Below are 25,102 nucleotides of genomic sequence, written 5' to 3'. Positions count from 1 at the left end.
TTTCAGAACCGCTGGTTTAGAGCATGGGTCTCAACTTTTTCAGTCTGTGATCTACAACCTTGTGAGCTTGTAGATCGTCTATTTTAAAATGTTTGCCTCTTTCTCATATTATTTGACCATTTGACCAATGTTTGACCAGTTTTAATAGTTTAGTGTGTTGATTACTTTTGTTTTGATGCAAAATTGTCTTTTTTATTTTTGTATTAAAAAGTCTTAAAAGCCCTTAAATTGTCACTTCAATGTCATCTGGAGACCCCCCCCAAATAAATAAATACAAATCATGTGGGGACCACCCTGGAGGTCCCCACCCACAGGTTGAGAACCACTGTTTTAGAGAATGTTAGTAACAGAGACCAAGACCATTTCTGGCTTCTCCAGATTGTGTAGTACTTCTAATGTATGTGTAAGTGTATCAGCGTGTCCCTGTCCCTGTGTGCATTTGGTGAACAAAGGTACACGATTCACGATGCAGTGTTGCTCAGTGGTGAAGCTGGAGAATTGGGAGGACATTGTATTGTCCCCGCTTTGACAAATTGGCCACTTGTTGTAGGCATGTCAACTAGTGTGGTGACAGTGGTGACAGTGGTGACAGCCTTTGGCCAAATGGAAAAAAGTGATCATTAAATACTTCACCTACAATAAGTACAATACTTACTTAGTTCACCCCCAAAATTACTTTTTTTTCCTATTGATTACTCACGCCATGGAGACTTGAGTTCAATAATATTTTTTGGTATTTGTCGCATTCCTAAGACAAAAACTATATTTTTGTAAATTTACCCTCCGGATGGGGACACAAATGCATTTGGGTCCCCGTCCGGAATCAATGGGGGTAAATGTATTGTTATCAAATTATTGTCTTAGGAAAGCGTCAAATACCGAAATATAACTGAAGTCTCCATGCGTGAATAATCAATAGGGGAAAAAAAGTCATTTTGGGGTGAACTAATCCTTTAATGTCTGCATTTACTGGTTTTGCTCAATTTTGATGCAGCTTTTTGAGGCTGAACGACATGGTTCTGTTTCTTGACGTCGTGCATGCAGCAGCAGCGAGAGCTGTAATTGGTCTACTTTTGATTGGACAGACAAACGGTTTGGCATTCCGCCACGCTGTGAAAAGCATCTCTCAGCAACCCCTTTACATAAAGGTTAAAGACGGTGTCTGACATCCCACTTGGTCACGATCATTTCAGTTCTAAATCAGGGATCTTCAACAGGGGGTCCAGGACCCCTAGGGGGTCCTCAGAGTTACTACAAGTCTTTGTGATAGGATCATTCTTTTAACAACTTGAACCCTCGCATGCCTATTCTTAGGAGAACTTTAGACAAAAATAGCAGATCTACAAGCTCTCAACGCCTCGCAGAGAGTTTGTAGATCAGCTATTTTTGGCAAATAGGTTTGGTGTAGAGTTAAAAAAGAGCAGACCAAGTACAGTGAAAGGTCAAGTTAACTAAAAACACGAATCCAACATACGTAGACTGATGACTGTCAAACAAGTCTATGAATCTATGAAATCGATGAAAATCTGCATCACACATTTATACAATATGTAGAGGGGGTCCCTGCTTCATCTCTCTCTCAGCTAAGGGGTCCTTGGCGTGAAAACGTTGAAGACCCCTGGTCTAAATGACGAGTTCAGTAAAAGGGCGTATGATGACCATGAATTACTTCATACCTTTACATTATGTCTGGTTCCCAGCTGCGTCAGTAGAGTCTCAACATTCTGGAGAATCTGATCTGTCAGGTTATCCTAATGAAGACAGGAAAAACAACAGGAAAGAGGCAGAGTTAGAGACTTAATTGGATACACTCGAGAACCCACAAATGCTTTTTGAAATGCAAAACATAAAGCAGAGATAAGAGATAAGTCTTCCACAGAGCTACGTATGTGGCTCGTCCAGACACTTATTTCGTGATGGACTCTGAAAAAAAAAGAAAGTGTCACTTGTTATTTTGTCTGTTTAAATTGTTCAATAGCACTCTTTTCTCCGCCTCTCTCTTTATTCATGACATTTCTGATCGCTATTTTCAAGAGAACACAACAGGATGAAAAGTTAACGAAGATGAGAAAAAGCAGCAACACCCCCCGACAACATTTCACAGGCAGTGTACCGTTACAAAGTAATACAAGCAGTGGTAAAATGACATTAATGTCTGCAATATTGCTCTATGAGAGGTAATTTAAGTCTCTAAAGACTCTCCAGCTGGTCCAGAATGCTGCTGCACATGTATTGGCAATAACTAGGAAAATAGATGATATTCATCCTGCATTAACCTCTGAGCTCTGACTCCCTGTAAAATAAAATAAAGATATCTAAAATATCTCCGGCTCACCTACAAAGCCCTTAACCCATTCCCTGCGAACTTAAAATATGGATGTGCGCTAATACTGCCAGGAATATCATTAATTTTTCAGTTCAACATTACGTGGCTTTGAATGGCTAGAGGCTGTGTTGGATTTAATATACCACTAGAGCGCGGGAACGATAAGCTTTTCAACATATATCTATGCTTTTCAAGGATGGAGTGATCACGTGGCCATAGTTGGCCTACTGCGTCTGTTAACATTGGCCTGGAGCTAACCATTAGCGTGGGACAGTGTGCGCCACGTGCGCACTTGATGATGTAAATATTATGATGGCCCATCGGCTGGGACATGTATCCACGCCACAGACACTTCAAACCGGGTCAAAATCCAACGTAATGACGCAGCGTTATGTATTGTAGTGTGTATTGAAACCAACGGCTAGCATAGGCCTGAGCTAGCGGTGACGTCACAAACCAATCCTTAGTTTACACAGTCACTCGATACCATCGTATAAAGTAGGAAAGACCATTTATTCAGCAAAAAATATCCAATAATTTGCCAAAAAATTGCAGATCGACTTAAAAGTGCGATCGGCAGAGAGTCTCCTAGTGAGGAAGTCGTTCTGAAAGTCGACCAGCAGGCAAGACGTTTTTAATGGTCAGACACCATCATATCTTAAAGAGTTGGTTGTGCATTATAACCCCACTAGAACAGTGGTTCTGAACCTTTTCAGGCCGCGACTCCCAAAATAATCATATTTTAACTGGGGACCCCTCACCCGGACCAGCACTAAGAGTTACATTTTGTATAACACGGTTCTAATGTGAAAATAGCCGATCTACATGCTCACAACGCCTCGCAACGCGAGGCGTTGTGAGCATGTAGATCGGCTATTTTCACAATTTCTGCCTTTAATATTTGGCAATTTGGCCAATGTTTAATTTGTCATTTTAGAGGTATTAAAAAGTCCTTAAATTATCACTTTAGAAATGTGCAGATACCCTCTATACACTTAAACTTTCAGTTGGCTTGTTTACTGTTGAGTTGCACATTAAGTTAATCATCTGGGGACCCCCCCAAAATAATTCTGTGGGGGTCCCGACCCACAAGTTGAGAACCACTGCGCTAGAACACTGCACTCCCAGTATGCAGGCTTACAGTACATCTCCAAAAGTAGAATGGGAGCTAGAGCCTTCAACTACCAGGCTCCTCTCCTGTGGAACCTTCTACCAGTTTTGGTCCAGCAGGCAGACACTCTCTGCCTTAAAACCTTCCTTCTTGTTAAAGCTTATAGTTAGAGCTGGCTCAGGCGTGCCATGGGACAAGCATTTAGTTATGCTGCAATAGGCGTAGACTGCCGGGGGACTTCCCATGGCTCAGTGAGCTCCTCTCCCTCTATCTGTACACTACACATTCATGTGCCATCAATGCATTTAGTAACTTGACATCTTCCCTGAAACTTTCGAGCTTTCTCTGAATTCTCGCCTTGCAGGCTTCCATGGATCGCGATTGCGAATCCCCAGCTATGGATTGAGGATCATAGTTGCAAACATTATACAGTATATATTGTTATTGCTGTTGCTATGCATCTTTGTCCTTGCCCCTGGAGGAATTGTTAGGTCTACAGTATGTAAGAATAGTTTCTTGACCTACTTTACACGTAATTGCGCGTTTAGAAAACTTGTTGTGATTTTCCACCATGTACAGTAAATAAAAATGTAACAAAATAGAAAATGTTTTATAAAGTAGCCTTGCTAAGCCATGTGTATAGGTTAAGATCCTATTGTCTGTTTCTATAGCGTGAGGCGGCTTGATGGGCTTGTTGTACAAGCACATTCCCTGGAAACAAAGCTACTATAACTGTACTACTGTATGTCACAGCAGTCCAACTCTTGATGCTGAGTGCCAAGCAAAGAGGCATTGGGTACCATTGGTTTGTGGAGGGGGGGGACGACACCAATAGTCTTTGGTATGACCCGGTCAGCGATTCAATTAAAACATCTTTATCAATCACATTACATGATCATAGATACAATCTTTGCAACCTGATGGAGAATTAAACAACAGAACAGAAATAGCCTCTTCATATACTTTATGTTATTCAGGATTGTCCATAATATTTGGTGCAGTAGAGGCGGCGAGGCCTGCGGAGAGGGGAGCCTGCGTGTGATTGCATTATGAATCCACTCAGTTCGTGTTTCATGTGAAATAGGCCGTGGGGACGCGGGCCCCCGAGATGACAGGCATGTGATTTCCAAAGTGTCGTGTTGATTCCATGCAGCTCAGCTCAGCCATATAAGTGCACAGAGTGCATCAGATGGATGATATAAATGCAAATAGCTTCTCCTGTCGGTTGGCTAGCTTGATCTTAAGACCACAGTGGATGTGGGGGGGAGAGGGGGTGGATTGCAAGAGTTTGGAAGGTAGAGAAGACAGGTAAGGCAGCGAGGAGTGTGGGTGACAGTCGGCATGGGAGGCTGTACCTCGGCAGATAGAAAAGGGAAGTGAAAAATTGAGATGGACATCCTGAGGCTATGTTACAGTATGTGTGTGTGTGTGTGTGTGTGTGTGTGTGTGTGTGTCTGTGTGTGTGTGTGGGAAAGGCATGTGTGACACTGAGATAGTGCTGTGTGTGTGTGTGTGTGTGTGTGTGTGTGTGTGTGTGTGTGTGTGTGTGTGTGTGTGTGTGTGTGAGTGTGTGTGAGAGAGTGTGTGTGTCAGGAGAGAGTTAGCTGAGGACACTGAGCTGCATAGATCATTCGACTTCTCTCTTCTCTCGTCAGTCAGCCCGGCTCTCAGTAGCCATGCCTCGTCAGACACACAGGTCCGTTAGCATTACCCAGCCAGACAGCTGGAAACTTCTAGCAATGTATTCTTCTTTTTTTTTCTTTTTAAATAAATATATTTTCGCCCCGCGGTCCATTCAATCTGGTCTTTTTTTGCACAACTCAGCTGTGTTTACACATTATGTGTTAACGCAGCATGAAACCTTCCTCTTGTTTCAAGATTGCAAAAAAAAAGGGAGGTACATAGCAACCCCCTATTGCCCGCTGACAGGAGTATTTGCATTAAATAACATACCCTCTTTTCCAACTCATTACCTATTCATGAACACCCCATCCTCTGCCGAAGTCTACCATACTTCATCTTCAAGAGAGAGGATCCTAGTGTCCCTATTCTGGGGTGAACATTTGGCAAAAATTGCAGATTTACAGATCGTCTATTTTCGGTCTAGAGATTTGGTGTAGACCAGTGGTTCTCAAAGTGGATTCCAGGGACTCTGTTGGTTCCTTTAGGGGGGTCTAAGTTGACCCGTACAAGTCTGTAACTCTGACAGTGTACAAATGGAACCGGTTCCATTTGTACACTGTCAGAGTTGAGGGGAGACCTTGAAATTTGAACATTTGAGAAACACTGGTGTAGTGGGAAAAAGGTTCAGATCAAGTAAGTATAGAGCCTTCGAGAAGCCCGGGCTTTGCGCGCAAACCAATGATTCACTCATTTCGTCTTGATGAAGGGAGTGCCACAGGGAGGAGGCAGGTAGCCACACGGACAAGGCTGAGTGGGCGGACGCCAGCTCGTGGCCACGTTATCGCCCCGCCAGGCGACGCCATCGGCCGCCATTTTTCCAAAGGATTAGCAGTGGGTGGCACGAAGACGAGCAGTAGGCGAGAGGCTGTCGGGGTCTTTAATCCTGACAAACCCCTTCCCGCTCAAGGACAATGACAAGGCTTATTTGGCCGGCTGACCTGCCAATGCTAACGACGCAGCGATAAAGTCACTCAAGTGTCTCCCGCTTTTTTTTCTTTTTCTTTTTTTTTAATGCTGGCCAGCAGTCCAAAGCAGCTTGCACAGCTATCTTACTCTACAGTGATATGCGCGTGCGTGCGTGTGTGCGTTTGTTCGCCTCCGCGTTGCCAAAAGGCATTCGAGGCAAATGGGAACAATCGCTCACACAGTATTCCTTCTTTAATTGGGGGTTTACTTTTCATGGCTAATTAAAAGACAAAAATCTGTTGCCGTTCATTTAGAAAAGAAAGAATGTTTTAGAGAACAGCAAGGAACCGACGCGTGAACAGTGGCCAACGCACCAGCAGATCTTTATTAATTATACATAACCTGGCAGTATATTGACTTGCCTGCCTCACCTTTTGCAACACTATGGCACGCACGCGCGCACGCACACACGCACACGCACACACACACACACACACACACACACACACACACACACACACACACACACGTGACAATACGTGTGACATCAACCCAAGACAAGTGAGGAGCAGATGTATCCCGAGGACAATGTAGCACTTTAATAAGAAGGCTCTCCGAGCTGGGAGATGGATAATGCTCAGCCATTAGTGGTTACATCACCGCTACACAAATTAAAGTCACATTAGTGCGGAAATGAGAGAGACAGTGAAGGGGGAGGCCTGGTTACGGGGATAAAACAGGAGATGCTGCAGGGGCGAAAGCAGCAACGCGCCTGATCTCGCACTCCAGCTCCAGCATCCACAGGTCTGAAATTTTAATGAGAGGCTATGTATGCGAACGGAATGGATTCGGAGACGCGGAGGAAAACAGAGATGAGTTGGTGTAAAGTTCAAGAAGCGTGCATGCGGAGAGAGAGTACGGCAGAGCGTGGCAGGCATGTTTGTGTGTGTGTGTGTCCTTGTGAGTTTTTTTCAGGGAATGAATTTAGGGAACTGGCATGCTTTTTAAGTCGCGCGTCTACTGGAAAATGAGCGTGTGCATGTGTGCGTGCATGTGCGTGCGTGCGTGTGCATGCGTGCATGTGCGTGCGTGCGTGTACACCTGCATGATGAAGCGCGCTGCCGGATTCATTAGAAGCTTTGGATTCAAACGCAGCCTGTTGCCATGACACCCAACAAAAAGGGTTTTCAACGAGCCCCCCCCCCCCCCCACCCCACCCCCTCCAGTGTGTTGATATTTGAGTCAGTCAAGCATACAAGAGCCCATGTTTCACTAAAACCAGCTCTGATATTAGCAGTGTACTGGTGGTCCGTTTCTTAACGCTGTAGATTCTTAATTAGTTTCTCAAATCTCTGCGGGCACTTCAGTGGACTGAAATAACCATAACCTTCTGAATTATCTTTACCTTTTTTTGTACTGAAATCTGCTTCCAGTATAAAACAATCAACTTAAAATTCTCATTTCAGAATGAATACAGTAGGCTTCATTCTGTAAGTCTTCTCGGCAACTACTGGCTGTGCTAGCATTAGGGATGGGACAAATGAACATTTCATATCACGATTATTGTGACAAAATAATTTGCGATTTACGATATTATCACAATAATCAAAATCCATTATCCTGGGGCAGAACATTTGCCCAAAAATTGCAGATATACAAGCTCACAACACATTGTGAGCTTGTAGATTTTTGGGCAAAGACATTTGATAGAGAGTGAAAAAAAAGACTTTATCAAGTACGTATATTATAGGTACCTTTTACCAATAGAGGGTTTACGTGGTACCAGATATGCAGCTCGGCAAATAAAAGGTGAATTGATCCCAGTGCATGACGGAGGACGATATCACGATAAATTAAATCTCCACGATGCGATTATCGTGAGTGTTTTCTATCACGATAAAAGATAATATCGCGAGCAATTGAAACTTTCTGGGGTTGGAGATGGAAGTGGAGGTGTGGGGCATTGTTGTACACAGCCTCAGCTTCTCCCCTCCCGCTTGGTGGTTTCAGTGGAAAACACAACCCAAGAACAAGCGAGAGCGTTTGACGGTGCTGTCAGGCATTTCTTCCTGGCGTTCACCTTGTTGTCCGTGCGCCGGTGGTACTATACAACAACACCACTCAAAAAACCTAAAAACAGTCAAAAAACAAAGTAAAAGCATACCTGGGATGATGCGAACAAGCCATTTAGATCCCTGAACGCAGCTTCGATCTGGGCTTCTGTCAGACGAGCCTGCGAGTTCACGCCACCGGCGGAGATCCCACCGTACCTGGAGCCAGGAAGAACCAGACATGGATGTAAGTGGACGTAAGTGGACATACTGTAGGCACTGTCAAGTCCAGACTCCAGACATATACAGTACTATATACACCCATCAACTCCGTCTCTTTCTCCCTCTCTCCCTCTCTCTCGCTCTCTCACAAACAAAAACACACACACACAGAGAGGTAAATAAGTGTCGACTGGAGATGAATTGAGCAGAAACTCAAGACACATGGGGAGGTGCAAATATCTGCAGGCATGCCCTTGATTTACCTTTACAGTGCTCCTGCTTCATCCTAATGATTAAATGGTAAATTTACACGGTATAGGGCCTTTATCCAAAGCTCTTTACAAACTGACGGCGGAGGAAACCGCGCAAGAAACCGACCTGCTCACTGAGAGCAGTTATAGGCGCTCTGTGTCTTGCTCAAGGACACTTCGACACCAACTCAGGGGGAACTGGGGATCGAACCAGGAGCCAATACCACTTCGCCCCCGATTATTAATTAACATTGGGGGATGATAGCAGGTCTGTCCAGAGTGATTTCATGCAGCTGATCACACTGTGCTTAGTGATGACTAAACTACAGTAGCAAGTTCAGAAAAATGCTTCAGAGAGAGGCACAAGGCCACATTTACTAAGAAGTCAGGCCAGCCAAGTATGACCATGTCTATTTATTGTCTCCAACAGGCCCAAGGCGTGTACGAAACTATATTTTCGCCCCCGTCTGTCCGTCCATCCGTCTGTCCGTACACAGCTGATCATCGTATGTCCGATGTGCACGCAGTGTTCCTGGAGGCCAGAGCTGAACCTGTGCCCTAAATGTTTCACATTGGCCTGTTATAGCGCCACCAGGAGGGCGATTTGTGCTAAATGCATTTTTGGATATTACTCTTACAGATTGTATCCAAACATCGCACAAACCGGTACACATCATCTCTAATAGTCATGTCATCAAGAAGGTTTTTATATATTTCATCCTGGTTGCCTAAGATTGACTTCTACTACCTGGCCTGGTGGAGACCTGTTAGGATCTTTCCAGTTAGGGTTTGTATTACTTTTTTTTTTTTTGGTTTTGTTTTGTTTGAATGTTTCCCATAAAGACATTACCTTGTTTTGCCTGAGTGCTCGTAAGTCTTGACAAGGAAGTCTGTCACGTTCCGTCCTGTCAGATCCAGCAGTGTGTCAGTAGTGTTCTGAATCCTCTGTAATGACATCATGCAAGCAAACAAAAAGCTTAGCAATCAAGTCTATGAAAAACAGACTGATAAGATTCATTCAGGGAACATGCTGACTATACCGCAGCCAGAAGACACATTAGACTATGTTTACAAAACATGCATAGCTCAAAATGAATGAAATTAAAAGCAGATTTGAAGATATGGATTTTTCATATAAAAGAGGGTAAAAGTCCTATGTGTCTTTTTTTGTTTTGTTCCCTGTTGTTGTTATAACAAAAGTAAAAATATACTAGATAGTCTTGCAGAAGTCACTTCTGGCCAGACGCAGGAGGAGCCAGGCCTGTTAACAGCTCACCTGCCACCCTAAGCCCCAAAGAGACAGTGGTGGCAGTGACCACACTTTGCAACTCTAGATCTTTAACACATTGGATGCCCCAAGATTGAGCCCCATTTATCCCCTCTCGATGCCCAGACCCACCACCATTGTATTGAATACGGCCCTGCTGCGTCAATGCATGCGTCATGACGTCACTTGGTCACATGACCGCAGACAGGATGTTGTTGTGTAACTTACTGTATGGGCTAGTGTTGATCATAGCTGTTGATTGCCGATCAAAAGTTGGTCATTTTGCCGCAGCCTGCCACAGTTTTAGCCATAAACAATACATCAGAGATAAAGGGCGTTAAAGATGGGGAAATGCATTGGAGTATATGGAGAAAAACGGCCGCGCGATGCTCTCAGCGTCCATTCGAAGCAACCAGCGGTGAACGGGCTACATCCAGGCGTAGCCCCGACCTTACTGTGAGATTTAAAGTTGTTACTGTAAATACAGTAAACGTGGCAACGCGTCGTGGGCCTCCAGCGACATCAAATAGTTTGACGCGTGGGCTGAGTTAATATGTTGAATTTAGAGTTGCAACATTGACAGCCCATACATCCAAACAATACGATCTGATTGTATTAAACAATGTTAAACTCGCCGACATTGAAGCTGCAAGGAATGCCTGAATTATCCTCTTTCTATCTGCACATTGTTTGTTTCATAAAAATCCACCGCAGGCGCAGACATGTTATGGGCTACTTTTTTTTTCCATTTATGTTTTATTGTATTTTTCTTGTGTAAACCACAACAGGAAAACAAACATGAAAGATAAAGAAAAATAAAGCCAAACAAACAATACACACACATACACAAGGGGAGATATCTGTCACTCTACTACTCATTCACACAATAGTTACTATCCATACATCACAGCACATTCACTTGCTCTTTGTGAATATTAAGTCCATTAATTAATGGGACAAACGCAACCCATACCTCTTACCAGGCAGTCAATCAAAGTAAAAGTAAAGAAATGTCAAATAACAAATCAGCTAGATACATGGTTTTGAAATCAACTTGAATTGTAACTCCGAAAACTGCTTCCAGGACACTGTGAACACTTCTCCAAAATGGACCCACAGAAGGGCAACCCCAGAAAATGATAATGGTTCGCCAATGTCTCTCCACATGATCTCTAGAGTCAGGGGCGTCACACCAAATTCTGGGCCCTGGGTACAAGGATTCACTGCGGGCCCCCCATGAATGTTAACTATTGAAAAATAGCAGATATACAAGCTCACAGCGCGGAGCTTGTAGATCTGCTATTTTTGAAAAATCGTGAAAATGTGTGCAAGAAAACTATGTCAAGGACCCCCAAGATGATATGCATTTGGCCACGGACCCCGATCTCAAAATATTTAGTTCCAGGGACCCCCCAGAAGCAAAGTTTGACTTAGAAGCGTTCGCTTAAAAAATACATATATTCAAAGACTTTCACACATTTTCACAACTTTTCAAAAATAGCAGATCTACAAGCTCGCAGCGCGGCACTCGGTGCCGCGCTGTGGGCTTGTATATCTGCTATTTTTCAATAGATAAAGTTATTAGGGCCCCTCCACCTTGGGCCCTGGTAACTCAGTCCCACTTTCCTACCCCTTGTGACGCCCCTGAATAGAGTATTTGCTTTTCTGTGCCGGAGTGCAGGAGAAACAAGTCAGATTTTTCCAGTTGAATTCTCTCCATGTGGGAGAACAAGTCATTTTCCATTGGTGTTCGCATATCCTGTCCCATTCTTCTGTTGTTATTGTAAGGTTGCCTGTTTCCCACCTTGATTTAATATTCAAAGTATTCTCTCCTTTCAAATTTTGAAGATGTAAATATATTTTTGAAACTATCTTTTGGTAGGTAGAGTCTTCATATATGCATTTCGGAAAAGCCCAATGATCTCTACTCCCCGGTTACAGTCTCTTTTTAATAGTTTCCTGTTTATAAAGTCTCTAATTTGTAGGTTCTTAAAGTGGTCCTGATTCCACTTCCTGTCAATAAATTCTGTGCGGGTGATTATTTTACCAAGTGTTGGAGTTTTATGAAACAAACACTTTGCAGATAGAAAGAGGACAATTCAAGCTTTCTTTACAGCTGCAATTTGTTGAGTTTAACTTTGTTTAATACAATCAAAAAAAATTGTATGCATGGGCTGTTGATGTTGCAACTCTAGAGTCAGATCATCTAAAGTTGCAAATTGTGGCTATGGTTGCAGTAGAATGCCTCTTAGATCAGCGCCCACACCCTAGGTGGGGTTGGCGATAGGGCATTTCTGTGTGGAATTTGCATGTTCTCCCCGTGTCTCCTAGGGTTGATACCCTCACAAAAACATGCAGTAATCCTGGTCTCAATAATGTCTCCCCCTGGCCAGCCGGGGCGCCTGATGGAGGGGAAAGGAACTGGTTGGAATAACGTGTTCCTTCCACGCGCTACTTCCAAATCAGGGAAATTCCCACTGTCAGGTGAAAAGAAGCAACTTGGACTCCTCATGCATAGAAGGAAGCATGAGGTCAGTCCGTTGTCTCCCCAGGCGCGGCAGAGGGAGAGCAGAGCCCAGGATTACATAGGCAGTTTGCACTGGGTACAAAATCGTGGGATAAAAATTATAGAAAAAAAAAGAAAAAAAGAAAAAAAAAGAATGCCGCTTAGACATAGGCCAGGGTCTGATCAGCCATAGTTTGATTGCCTGGAGGAGGGTGTCTGTTGCAAGACCCGAAACACCCAGTAACTCCAGGAAACAACACTGATGATGTGTCCAAGTTTGTGCATCAGTAGATGTTTTGAAGGACGGGAACCCCTTTTTGTGTTTTTAACTTTCAGGACGGGAACACATTTCTGTGGTGTTGCTATGTACAGTATAAAGCAACATAATTGTTTTGTAATTTTTTTTAAATGAATTTCTGAAAACGGCATTTCTAGAATCGGCCTCAGGTCTAAATGGGTTAACTTGCAAAGTGAACTGTGTAAAACCCAAGGCTAGTAGATAAAAATAACATTCTTAGAATTTGTGGTCAAGCTAAACACATTAACTGGGTGTTACGCATAAATCCACAATGGACTGGTTAGTCCACACAATATCTGAAATCAATGAAAGTGCACAGTGATTCACAAAAATGCATCTTTTCTCATTAACCACCTACTGTATAGTCCAATTCATTCAGAGCCCTGTGGAGACTCAACCCTTATCGCAGTCAATTAAGTCTGATTGGGGGGAAGCTAAAATCCTATATATTGTATCCCCAGTCAACGCACCGGAATCGGTGGCTAATGTCAAAGGACACTAATTAGATGCCCTTCGCTGCTTAAATGGGCACTCTCAAACATGCAATTAAAAAACAAAGTGACATGACGCCATGGATACACTCCAGCAAGCACAAAAACACACGTGTTGGTCCTGCTCATTTGGAGGCCTAGCATTATACTGATTACGAGAGTGATCCTCTGTAAAGTGTAATGGAGACCACCTGAAGGTAATTTTCTCATAGCCCTGCACCCTTGTATACAAATACCCAACACCAGTGTTCATGGCTTAGCAGCCACAACTAAAGCCTACGGTGCCTTGGTCCTGCTTAACCTTCCCTATCAGACTCACCTCACCGCTACTCACCAGTTAAGAGTGGGGTGGCTCAGAGTAGATGACAGAGTACACTACAGCAACTTGCAATGGGCCTGGTGTACACGATACACTACACCACTATGATACCCAAGTACCTGTCAAAATACTTTATAAACGTTAAGGATGTCCATAATTACAACACCAGAGGCAGCGCCACAGATCACTTTCAACCCAGAGTCAAAACCAACAAAGGGTCAAACTCGTTCTTCTGCTATACCACCAAAATGTGGAAAGCCTTACCGAAGGCCATAAAGGAGTGTGGATCACTAGCATCCTTTAAAATTGCCCTGAAAAACCACTTACAGGCAGCAGCCGTTCGCAACTGGTAAAAAAACCAAATAGACCCGTAAGGTCCATTAGGTTCCATTTGTACACACTCAGAGTTACAACCACATAAGCATCAATTTGGTTCCTAACTATCCATCATTTATCTGGGGACCCCCTGGAACCCCCTCAAGGACCCCCTGTAATGTCTTATTTTGTTTTTATTGAAGTTTACATGATATTAGCTAGTTACCATGATTTGTTGTTTTGGATACGCAACGGAATTAAGTCCTTGGACTTTTTGTGCTGTCCAGATAATTCTGTATGAATATATCAAATAAAATCAATCGATCAATAAAAAAAAAAACCTGGGGGTCCCCAGACCCCACTTTGAGAACCAATGACTTAGTAAACTTGACCTTTGGCTCTTTTCCCCTCCCCTCTACACCAAACCTCTTCTCCCAAAATAGCCCATCTACACGCTACGCTCACAACGAATCGCAGCATGTAGATCGGCTATTTTCAGCAGAACAGGGCTGCTAGGATGCTTAATATATTTAGCAAACAGCTAATAACCATTGCAGTTTTAAACCTAAACTATAAGATGGTTGATTTAATATATACACACACAGGCGTGTGTATGCTCCTGTGTTAGAAACGCATATCAACTCTCCAAAAGATATCGCTGGCCTTTCTGTTTTTGCCATTTTTGAATCGGAAATATTATGGCATCACAGAACTAGACACAGAACGAAGAAACTAAGGTAGAAGGGAACAGCTTTTAATGACAGACCTGAAAAGGGAAGAAGGGCAGATGGAAGAGGGGGTGGGGGAAGAGAAATCCAACAAGAACACAGAAGGCAGCCTGAGGAGGAGGACGAGAGGAGGAGGAGGAGGGCAGAATTAGAAACAGAAATAAAATCCTGCACTCTTCTTCATGAAATGGACCCAAACGAACCGCTACGGGTCCCTTTCTGTTTGTTAAAGTACCACACAGTGGATCCGACTGTGCGGGGAATAGACAGAAGGAGACAGCAGTGCAGGGAGAGGAGGGAGGGAACAGGTCCCCGCCTGGTTTATGAGTCAGAGATAAGGTGGAGGCAGGGACACTGCAAAACCCAGGCTTATTTCAGGACAAACATAATTGTTGTTGTCGGGCAAAAACCTTGTATGTCCAAAACCGTTCGTTTTGCTTTTATTATTTCAAAAATGATTTAAACTAGTGAAAACAGCCGATCTACAAGCACACAACGCCTCGCCTATCACCGCGAGGCGTTGTGTGCTTGTAGAGCTGCTGTTTTCGCTATTACTGTGCGACGGCCTTGTATGATGAAGCAGGGCTTTACTTTGTGAAAGAACGTATATACTCCTCATCCCCCCCTTCATGCTCCTGTAGGCCTACAATGAGTTTTTACCTAAACACATAGTCAGCGTGGGTCTAATTACTTTGGCCTTGGTCCATATACTGTATCCCCGAATCAAAAAGGACTGATATGGGAACACTTCCACCTGCCGAAATCATTGCGTGGTACCTGGAGTCCCTCCCGTCTCGGCTGTATCGCTTGCTCATTACCGGAAAGCCCGTTGGGGATCTTCCTCTCTGCATTCTGTTGGTGACATCAGTTCCCCGACACGCACTGGTAGCTTGATTGCGAGGGAGCAAACAGGGGCGAATTGTAAATTTGGGAGTTTGTCAAATCTTGGGGAATGAGCGGGCGTACCCGCGTACCGGAGAGATAAGAGAGACGACCCCACGTTTCGAATTAATCTCTGCAGTGTTTGTATTGCGCTGCATCTGCAATTAAGGCAAAAGCTACAAAATATAGAGTAATCTAGGCATGGCAGAACGTTCCCATCACTAAACATGTTTCCTTACGCTGCATGATGATCTGTCCACTGACTTTGTCAGTTCTTGATGACTTGCCAAGTGATGATCAGGTTAATTGCGTTTACATCAAAATTGTGTTTATATTGCGGTCTGGGTACGATTCCTCTGGAATGCTTCCAGCTTGTTATGGGAAGATGCATTGGCACCTGATGCAGCAGGTGTGCGCGCGTGTGGACGAAAGAATGAGAGAGACTGTTGCGCGCGGGTCTGCACAAGAACCCTACCTTGGCATATCTACAGTACAGCACATTGCACTGCGTTACGATTATGTCCAAGGTGATCCATTAGGCGTTTAAGACCATTACGGAAAGAGCAGCAGCTACTCTATCTCGCGGTTACATTCTCACCATTAGGCACAAGCAGCTACCAAAACAAAGCAGCCCGGGGAGAAGAAGCCCAGAGACAAGCTGCAGTGACTTGTTTATGTGTATGTGTTCCACGGTTCATGAGAGATTGTGTCACCGGTTACACACATCAACAACAGAGAAATTATCACCCAGACCCCTTCTGCTATGTTCCTTTATATATAAATCATTCTGTCTCATCCGCCGCCTGCCTCATCTCACAAACCAGTGACCTTTTTGCTTTTGTTTTCGAACATCCCCCTGCCTTTTCCATGAGAGTATGGTTCTGGACAGGTCATTTTACACCAAAATGAATCTGCGGGTGTTTGGGCACCAAAGTGACAAACCTAAAGGACCTACTAGAGAAAAGATGTGTCAACTTGTTTTGTTCCCTGGTTTGAGCACAAACTGGCAGGGCTTGGAGGTAGATTGCATTTAGCTTCGGTTGGTTGAATGCTTCTCTTCTCTTCCATTTTGGTATTAAAATAATACATTGCATTCATGCATTCATTTCCTTTAATCTACTGGCATGAAATCATAACATAAGAAGACAATGACATGAAAATTATTCTAGCTTTCATCTTATAGACAACAATAGATGAGTCAAAAACATTATACACATACAGTGCTGCTGTATAGAATGAGCTTTGTATTATTGTTAAGTTCAAGCCATTCCCTTCCTTTCATTTTAGAGACAATTAAAAGCTAGGTGATCATCAGACACAGGAGGCTACAAATGCATATACCTACTGTAATTGCACTGTTATTGGGAAAACATGCAGCTCTCAAGGTCAGGATTACAGTAAACACACAAACCTCACCCACAAAATACCTGAAAACCAAAAAGGAATCAAATTCAACATTCAGACAGCTTTAAAAACCAGGACAATGGCATAAGAAATGTTGTTCACCAGAAAACCTACATTTGTTCGGGCTAATGACCGAACGAGAAACCAATGCACGACTTCAATACCCTGATAGATTAGACCAAGGCGAGTCATTTGCAAACAGGCTATAGCTGGGCCAGTCTCCCACTGAAAAAGACATCAATCGCCATACGCACTGCAAACGTGGCGGATTTATCAATCTCAGACATCCCTCACACACGCTGTGGCCTATTCATCTGTGAAGGTTGAATATCGCCGGCTAACGAGAGTCAATAACAGAGAATTGATAATGGGCTTACTGTTGCATGCCATAGCCATGGTAACAACACTCTCACTGCACCTCCCGTGGTGACTCCACTGGGTGTTATTTATTTAATTCTATCTTCTGTAGTTTCTCAAGGGCATATTGCGAGGCTAGTGAGGAAAAAGATAAGAAGAAACTAGAATGGGTCGGGCACTCAGTGGCATGATTTATTCAACAGGGGAGGCTTTCAGGTCAAAGGGAATGTATTCTCACAATGTGCCTGGATGCTGTTGGTGGTCTGTGCCTAGGACTTAGATTAATTTATCCTTCCTTTTGCTGGACCACGGTCTACAGGTAAGCATTGCAGCACTGATGATAAATGTGAGAGCATGTGTGTGACTGCGTGCATTTGTGTGTGTGTGTGTCTGTGTGTGTGTGTGTGTGTGTGTGTGTGTGTGTGTGTGTGTGTGTGTGTGTGTGTGTGTGTGTGTGTGTGTGTGTGTGTGTGTGTGTGTGTGTGTGTGCGCGCATGTTGGTGTGTGTGTGCGTCTGTGTGCTCAATGTGTCTTGCAATGCGTCACATCCATCTTCATGCGTTGCATGTCCAAGCTGTGTCTCTCCAATCTCGCCGCAAATTCATTTCTACCAGCTGGGCGAGATGGTATCGGTTTTTAGTGAAAATGTTACGTCTATTCCGACCGCACATCATTGACCGTGATCTGATGATGATAGAGCAGAGAGCGGGTCTCATGTTTAGACCGCGTGACCCTTAAAGAGCTGGTGGCGGCTGTTTTTAACAGTCCAGGGTCGACCTCCCACTGCTGGGTCACAGCAGGGAAGAAGACAGGGTTCCTGGAGGGCTGATGAATCACAGGTATCGGGGGAAAGAAAAAGCAAAAGGAAGCATTGAAGGAAAAGGAAGCATTGAAGGAAAATAAAGCATTGAAGAGTGCAGAGGGTGTTAATTAGAGTAGGCTGTGACTAATTCAGCAGAAGTGGACTCACATGAACTCCACACGGGAGAGAATGTGGGTGAAATGGTGGAGGTGGTTGAGTCAAGACATCCATGAATTATTTTGATAATCTTTGAATATATCTTTTTAAAAGCGAACATTTGTATAGTAACTCAGATATTTGCTTCTAGGGGATCCCTGGCTGGAACAATATATTTTGAAATGGGGGTCTGCGGTCAAATACATGTAATTTTGGGGGTCCTTGACATGACTACGTTTGAGAACTAGATTTAGAAGAAAAATTTAGAAGACATTTATACATTTTCACTCACGCTGTGAGCTTGTTGGCCTATATATCTGCTATTTTTCAATAGTGAAAACATAAAATAATGGTATCAAGTAATATGCCTGATTAATGCGTTGAACCCTTGTGTCCCTAATTTCTGGGCATGTCTAATAAGCAAACATTGAGCAAAATTAGGCTAACATTTCACAAAAATATGCAAACATTTGGTGAAAATGCAAGCTTACGATCTATAAGCTAAAAAAGAAAATCCAATCTACAAGCTCAACAGCTTTAACCCTCTAAGGCCCACGGTTGTAATATTACGTTTGTATTTTATCCAAAAAAAGGTTTAAATCATTTTATTTTAGCTCCCCCTACCACCTAAACATCACCATTGGATTCTATTGTTTAGTATTACAATGCCATTGGCCACAATATTTGCATATAAATACCCCCCACAGGGGCTGACATTCACACCCGCCACACCCGCTGACATTCCAGAGTTTTGACGAACAACATCTCACTTTTTCATGGAAGCTATTCCTCACAAAAACATAAGTAAAATGCCTGTACTATTTTTTTTGGTGATCATTAGAATGTCTAGAACATGTACATATGTTATTATTGTGAAAAATATCCCCCATATGTAAATTAGAGCATGATTTATGATTTTTGATTTATGGCTATAAAACCTTACAAAAACATTTTTTTTTTAAAAACATTACATTTTCCTCTTAACTCATTTGCTGCCATTTTAACATTGCACTGTATGGCTTTTCTGCCATTTTGTATAATGAATATTTTTTTTTATATTTAGATTTTTCCTAAATTCTGTGTTTGCACGACCATGTCATACATTACTGGAAATGGAAGAGGACAAGCTGTAGTTTCACGAAAAAAATATAATCTTGCATTTACGATGTACCATTCTATAGTTATAGCCATTTCAAAAACCTTGTTTTTTGATTTTCCGAGCTTGAAAATCAAATGAAAAGGAGTTATTTAAGTTTTTGTGAATGTTCTCTTTTCAAGGAAATAACTCACTTGATATCTGTCTTTATGGCTTCAGGCACTTATCAGATGAGTGTACTAGTGTAATAAGTGTAATTGTGTATAACTGGAATTGTGTAATAGTGCTGTAATAGGCCACATCTTGCCCTTAGGGCGTCTTACTTCACACAAAGAGAAATACGCTTTTTATATTGGACTGGCCCACGATGGTCTGCAGTACCTCCTCACACACACATGCACACACACGCACACGCACACGCACACACACACACACACACACACACACACACACACACACACACACACTCACACTAACTATACTGTAGGCTATACACATACATGTACATAATAGCAGATCTATATATATATATATAAATATATATTGCTAAGCAGGTGGGAATGGTACCCCCTCCAACTGTATTATGTTACCCATTTTCAAATGTTTTTATTTTATTTGTGACACTTGCTTTGGCGAGTACAAACCACTTGCGTTTTCTCATGTCAATAAAGCTCCACCGAATTGAATCTGTTGGGATCCGTTAGTGTGCAGTTGCAGTGGCGTCAGTTCAGAAAAAGGTAAGGTATGTTGCCATACCTTAGCAACAGGCACAATGAAAAGTACATTTTATTATTTCCCCCTGTAGCCAAGGCATGGCAGCTGCATACCCCTGCCATACCCAATTGACGCCCCTGTACAGTTGCCATATGTAGTTGCTGATCAGGTCCGTTTCTATACCGGATGCGGAAACGTTTATGTATGTGATTGTGTAAATAACCGGATATTAGAACGGATCACAAGCATAGAGTTATTGATCACATCAAGAAGAACGCATTACAACATTACAATGCTGTGTGCGATACAAATGCTGCAGCTGATCACACTCAGGGGGAGATGCAGGAGCGCCACGATGGATCGATATTCACTTTCTTTTCAGTCTGCACGTTGCGTGCAACGGGACACCGACACGGGAAGCACAGAAACTTTGGATGAAAACAAAGCAACTTACTTTCAATGAATCGTCGCGATTGCTTACTCCACTGTTCCCGGTGGGATCCATCTGTTAGCGTGCAGACACGGAGAAGACAAGGCTAACGCTCGACGAGGATGTCTTATAAGTTTTACCGACGCGAATAGAGATGTTGTTTGTGGTCAAATCAGCCTCCGGACACGACATGGTTGCTTGACCAGGAGTCCAGGACACAGGGGGACATATACTCTGCCGCGAGCAGTGCCTTGTGATCGGGATGTAGTCGAGGGGACCCCCGCTGACGTGAGGTGAGGTGCAGATGTGTTATCTATTTGTTGTGATGGTTTATTTTGGTTCAGGCAGTCATGAGGCAGAGATGCTTCCAACTCTCTCTAGTTGGCTGCAAATCTGGACAATAGTGTGGTGTGTGGGGTTATGAAGCTGTGGGTTGTGGAGGCCCATAGCAGATTATGGCTTTTGAAGTGAAAATGTCACGGGATTTTGTTTGATTTATGAAGAACGGTCTCATCGAGCTGAACTGTTTAGTTGTTGCTATAGGCTAGGCTGGCTAGCCTCCGCTTGGGGGGCTTCCTACATGGTGCCATTCAGATTGACTTCTGGCAACACTTCCATAGTAGGGCAAGGGCATTGGTGTTGGAATGGGGGTGTGTGTGAATGGCATGCATGTTGGAGTGAGGGAAAAAAAAAAAAAAAAAAAAGAGCCTGGAAAAAAAAAGACGCATTCTGTGTGCTGGAGGCTGCAGCGGTTGCCAGCACTGTTGCTTCTCTGTTGATTATGGGGAGAATTATAGGCCTACACTTTTATTGAGATTTATACATTTATTACACTCTTGTTTTCAAACACACTCACTTTGATGTGTGATATTTTGGTTTCCTTATAAGATAGAAGGCTAAAACTTTTTGAGGAGCTGTGGGAGAGTCTAATTTAGCATTACATAATTTAAAAGCACATTGGCGGGATTCACGGGCGTGGCAGGGACGTACAGCGGGATTTTTACGGGATTCACGGCCATCGCAGCAAATGAGTTAATAGGACTCCTACAACACCATCTGATTTTTTTCAATTTTTTATTTCAAGTATTTCTATATTCGGGCCTTAGAGGGTTAAGTGGTTAATGGTAGGCCTCCCTCCCCACACTTGCCCACTACTTTAATATTTTAGAATGTGTGGGTATGTGTGGATTAAAAAGAAAACAACATATTGTAATACTCACAAATTAAGTTAAACAATTACTGAACAACTCGGGAAATAAATACACTGTAAATTGGCTTATAATTCATGATATTAAAGTGTGTAATTCAATTACAAAACATGAAACTCTCCTAGGCTTATGTAAACCACATACCTTATTTTCAGAATAAATCAAAAACCTGTACGGTTAAAAAGCATTGGTAATGAGGAGAGGTTACCTACCGCAAACTCGCATTCCAGGTTTTAGGACTACAAACTGTGGCACTCTAAATAATAACCCTCTCACAACCTGGGAATCACTGGACGACTTACATCTATTACTGGAATTATGTATGAAATTGTATGAAACAAACTGCTAAAGGATATTGGGGTACTGCATTAGACTTTCCTCCTGCAGATAACAAAAATGTACCTTTCAGAAAGCTACGGAGGTGTTGTAAACAGCCTATAGATATGACTCAGTGCTAAGGATGTAGCAGTGACAGAAATAGATCCACAATGAAAGCCAACAAGTTCAAAAAGGATTCAAGCAAAAGAAAGGCCTGGGCAACAACAAACCCTGAAATAAAGAGACGAAAGGGACGGAGAAAAAATAAAATGAAAAGTGAGAGAGGACGACAGTGACGGCCCGGCGTGCTCCCAGTGAAGAGCAGCGCCTCAATAAATGGCGGACACCTTGACAGCACTGTCAACAGGTATGATCAAACATGTGCAGGTCACTTTTATCGTCTGACTGCATCAACACTCATCCCATACAGCAACACCGGGCCATGTTCCTCTTTTTTAAAATAGCCCAATATGGCCCTGTCACTGGATGGAGACTGCAGCAAGACAGAAGACGACAACAGCAACAACGCAGCACATATATCCTGGCTAGGATGTGTGGAGCTGCGGCATACAGTTTCATATAGCATGACTAACTGCCTGGTTACCTCTATAGGGGTTCTCTTAGAAAAGGAAAGTGGGAAAAATGTCCATCTATAGCTGCACATGGAGAAACAATGGAGCCTCATCACTCTCTCTTAGATAATGTCACACTAGCAGTTTCATAAGTAAAATTTAGATACTGTACATAATGAAGGGAATTAAATGTCATATTTGTTAAACCTTTCATTGTGTGATTTTTCAAGGATTTGATTAGATTAGGTTTCTGTCTCTCCCCTTTCAGGACACAATCGGACAACAAGGTTTGATTAAAAACTTTGTATGGCTTTTTGTTGTTGTTGCTGTTGCTGTTGTTGTTATTGAAGATATGCTCAAACTCCATCTTGTGTCCATCTACAATGTGTACTTTGGGTGTCACAGTCTGGTTCATTTGATGTGTGATGGATGTTAACTAATAAACAGCCTGATTCGATCTCAGTCCAAGCCAAAAACAAATCAACTTATTCTCCCACATTGTTCTCCCACATTGGGCCACACTTGCGCATTTGCCATTTATCATTGTAACTTTGCACTTTAAATAAGAGAATATTGTTTGTCCTCTGATGACATCACTTAAGGACTAAACTCAGCACCACTGCCCTAAACATGCAGTGTTGTTGTTAGTAGGAATGAATACAAAAGCAACCTGGGAGGAAGTGGACCACTATAAAGGGGAGGAGCTAAACAGAGTTTCTGTCACTACACAAAAAAACTAACTTAAAAAACAAAAACAAGTGAAGGTAGTGGTGCTTTGAGTTACTTTCATTAAGCGTCCCGCGAAGTGTGGGACATACGTGCATACAAACAGACAAAGCCAGATGTAGGATCTGTTAGCACCGCTCAAAAATAAGGTGGGGCCCCTGGAAGGCAAAAATAAAGGAAAACATTTTTTTCTTGTTTTCTTTTTTTTTTACCGAATGAGTTCCCAGATTGCTCAAGGACAAACCCAAACTGTCAAAACCAAATAAAATCTAACCAAAGCCAAACTGTTCAAGGAGTGGGAGAGCGGACAGATGGAACCTAAATTAGACTTTGAACATAAAGCTTTATGCAACCCTTGTGGAAGACATACTGTATACAGTATAACAAGATATCACACACCACACAGTAATAACCTGCAGGTAAGATCCATTGAAATAAACATATCCAAAAAAAGGTGTATGCTTTTATTTTCCAAAGCATGCACAGATCTCTCAGGCTGAATTATCTCACAGCTCTTGCAAGGGCATGTGTCTGTAGTGAGGGTGTTGTTTGTGCATGTGTTAAGTGTGCAAGAGTGTGACTCATCACAGCATACAATATCAAGTGCTGCTCAATGAAAAGTAGAGATGGTAAATACCGATTTCACTGCAACGGTGAACAGCTATCTTTCAGAAAGATACAAAATGCAGGCATATGATATGAAACCTGATTAATCAGACAATGTTCTATCGAATAAAATGTTGCTGGGTCTGGGGTCAATCCATCGAGACTCAAATCAAACTCTCATTGTTCAATGGTGTGTAATGATAGATATGGAGGCTAGTGACCTGAGGTTGCTGGAGGGGGCTCTACCCCCATTGATTACAGCCAGGATAGATAGATGTCGCCTGGGGGATGAGCCCTTCCAACATTCGCCATGGTTGCGTTTTGCCATGTATGTTGTTAGGGTAATGGGCTATAAAACATTGCCATTGATTTCTGAAGGAAGCCACGTAGGCGAAGCAACCCAGGCCTACTGGAGGTTTGTGGGCAACAGTTGAGGCACTGTGCAAGCTCAGCGCTATGCTGGCACTGCATGCAAGAACTGGTTCAAAGAGGGGTCACGTGGACTCAGTTCAAGATAAATTCCCTTAAAGGAAGCATTAGTCAGGAGGATACAAAGTGGAGGAGGAAATCGTCGTTGTCGGGTGAAAACCTTGTATGTCCAAAACCGTTCGTTTTGCATGAATTATTTTAAAAATGATTTAAACTAGTGAAAACGGCCGATCTACGAGCACACAGGTGCGAGGCGTTGTGTGCTTGAAGATCTGTTGTTTTCACTACTTTTGTGCGACGGCCTTGTATGATGAAGCAGTGCTTTACTTGCGAAAGAACATACACATTTGAAACTTGGAATGGAGATGCAAGGTTTCCACCCGACAACGACGAAATGCTAAATGGATACCTGCCGTAGGTTGACATTTAAGTGGTGGGTTGTTATATTCTTATATTTATTTTGGACATAATGTCTATGCTTTTTGAAAATGGAGGCCATTCAATATAAATGACATTCTTTGCAGTTAGTACATTTGAATCCATTTTCACATAAAAAGAAATGCTGACTGTACAGTAGCTTTCTGTTAAGTATCAAGGGCAGTCAATGGAAAGTCAATGGAAAGACAATGGCCGGATCTCCTGAAGCGATTTTAGCCCTTCGTAGCTCACGCATGGTCGGTAGCTCACGACCGTCATGTTCCCGGGTTTATATGGGTTTCGGGCAGAGCGACTTATTTCGCCCCCTACAACTACACCAACATTCAGATTTCACAAACAAAGTGCTTAATAGAGTCTCAAACCTGACTAAATACAGTACGAAATTCTATAATTACCCGTGTCCTCTGTGTTCTTTAACACCCATGGGGCCAAACTCGTTCAGTAACGAGATAAGGCCACTGGAGGTCGCTGTGCCAAAACTAAGTTGTCT

The 25,102-nt window shown here is 42.9% G+C and overlaps 1 protein-coding gene across 1 annotated transcript in view; it reads right to left on the bottom strand.

Moving 5' to 3' along the window:
• The window catches only part of LOC308297950 (phospholipid-transporting ATPase ABCA1-like), a gene marked incomplete at its 5' end in the record, with an annotated part of 237,041 nt that overhangs the window by 104,070 nt on the left and 107,869 nt on the right, over positions 1-25,102 (bottom strand). Inside the window, 3 exon segments of the mRNA XM_080741514.1 lie at positions 1,677-1,751; positions 8,191-8,296; positions 9,401-9,495. Coding sequence (XP_080597640.1) covers positions 1,677-1,751; positions 8,191-8,296; positions 9,401-9,495 — 276 coding nt within the window.

This window comes from Nannobrachium achirus, assembly GCF_963921795.1.
Source record: "Nannobrachium achirus genome assembly, chromosome: 14".
NCBI lineage: Eukaryota > Metazoa > Chordata > Actinopteri > Myctophiformes > Myctophidae > Nannobrachium > Nannobrachium achirus.
This window is presented reverse-complemented; position numbering and strand designations above follow the sequence as displayed.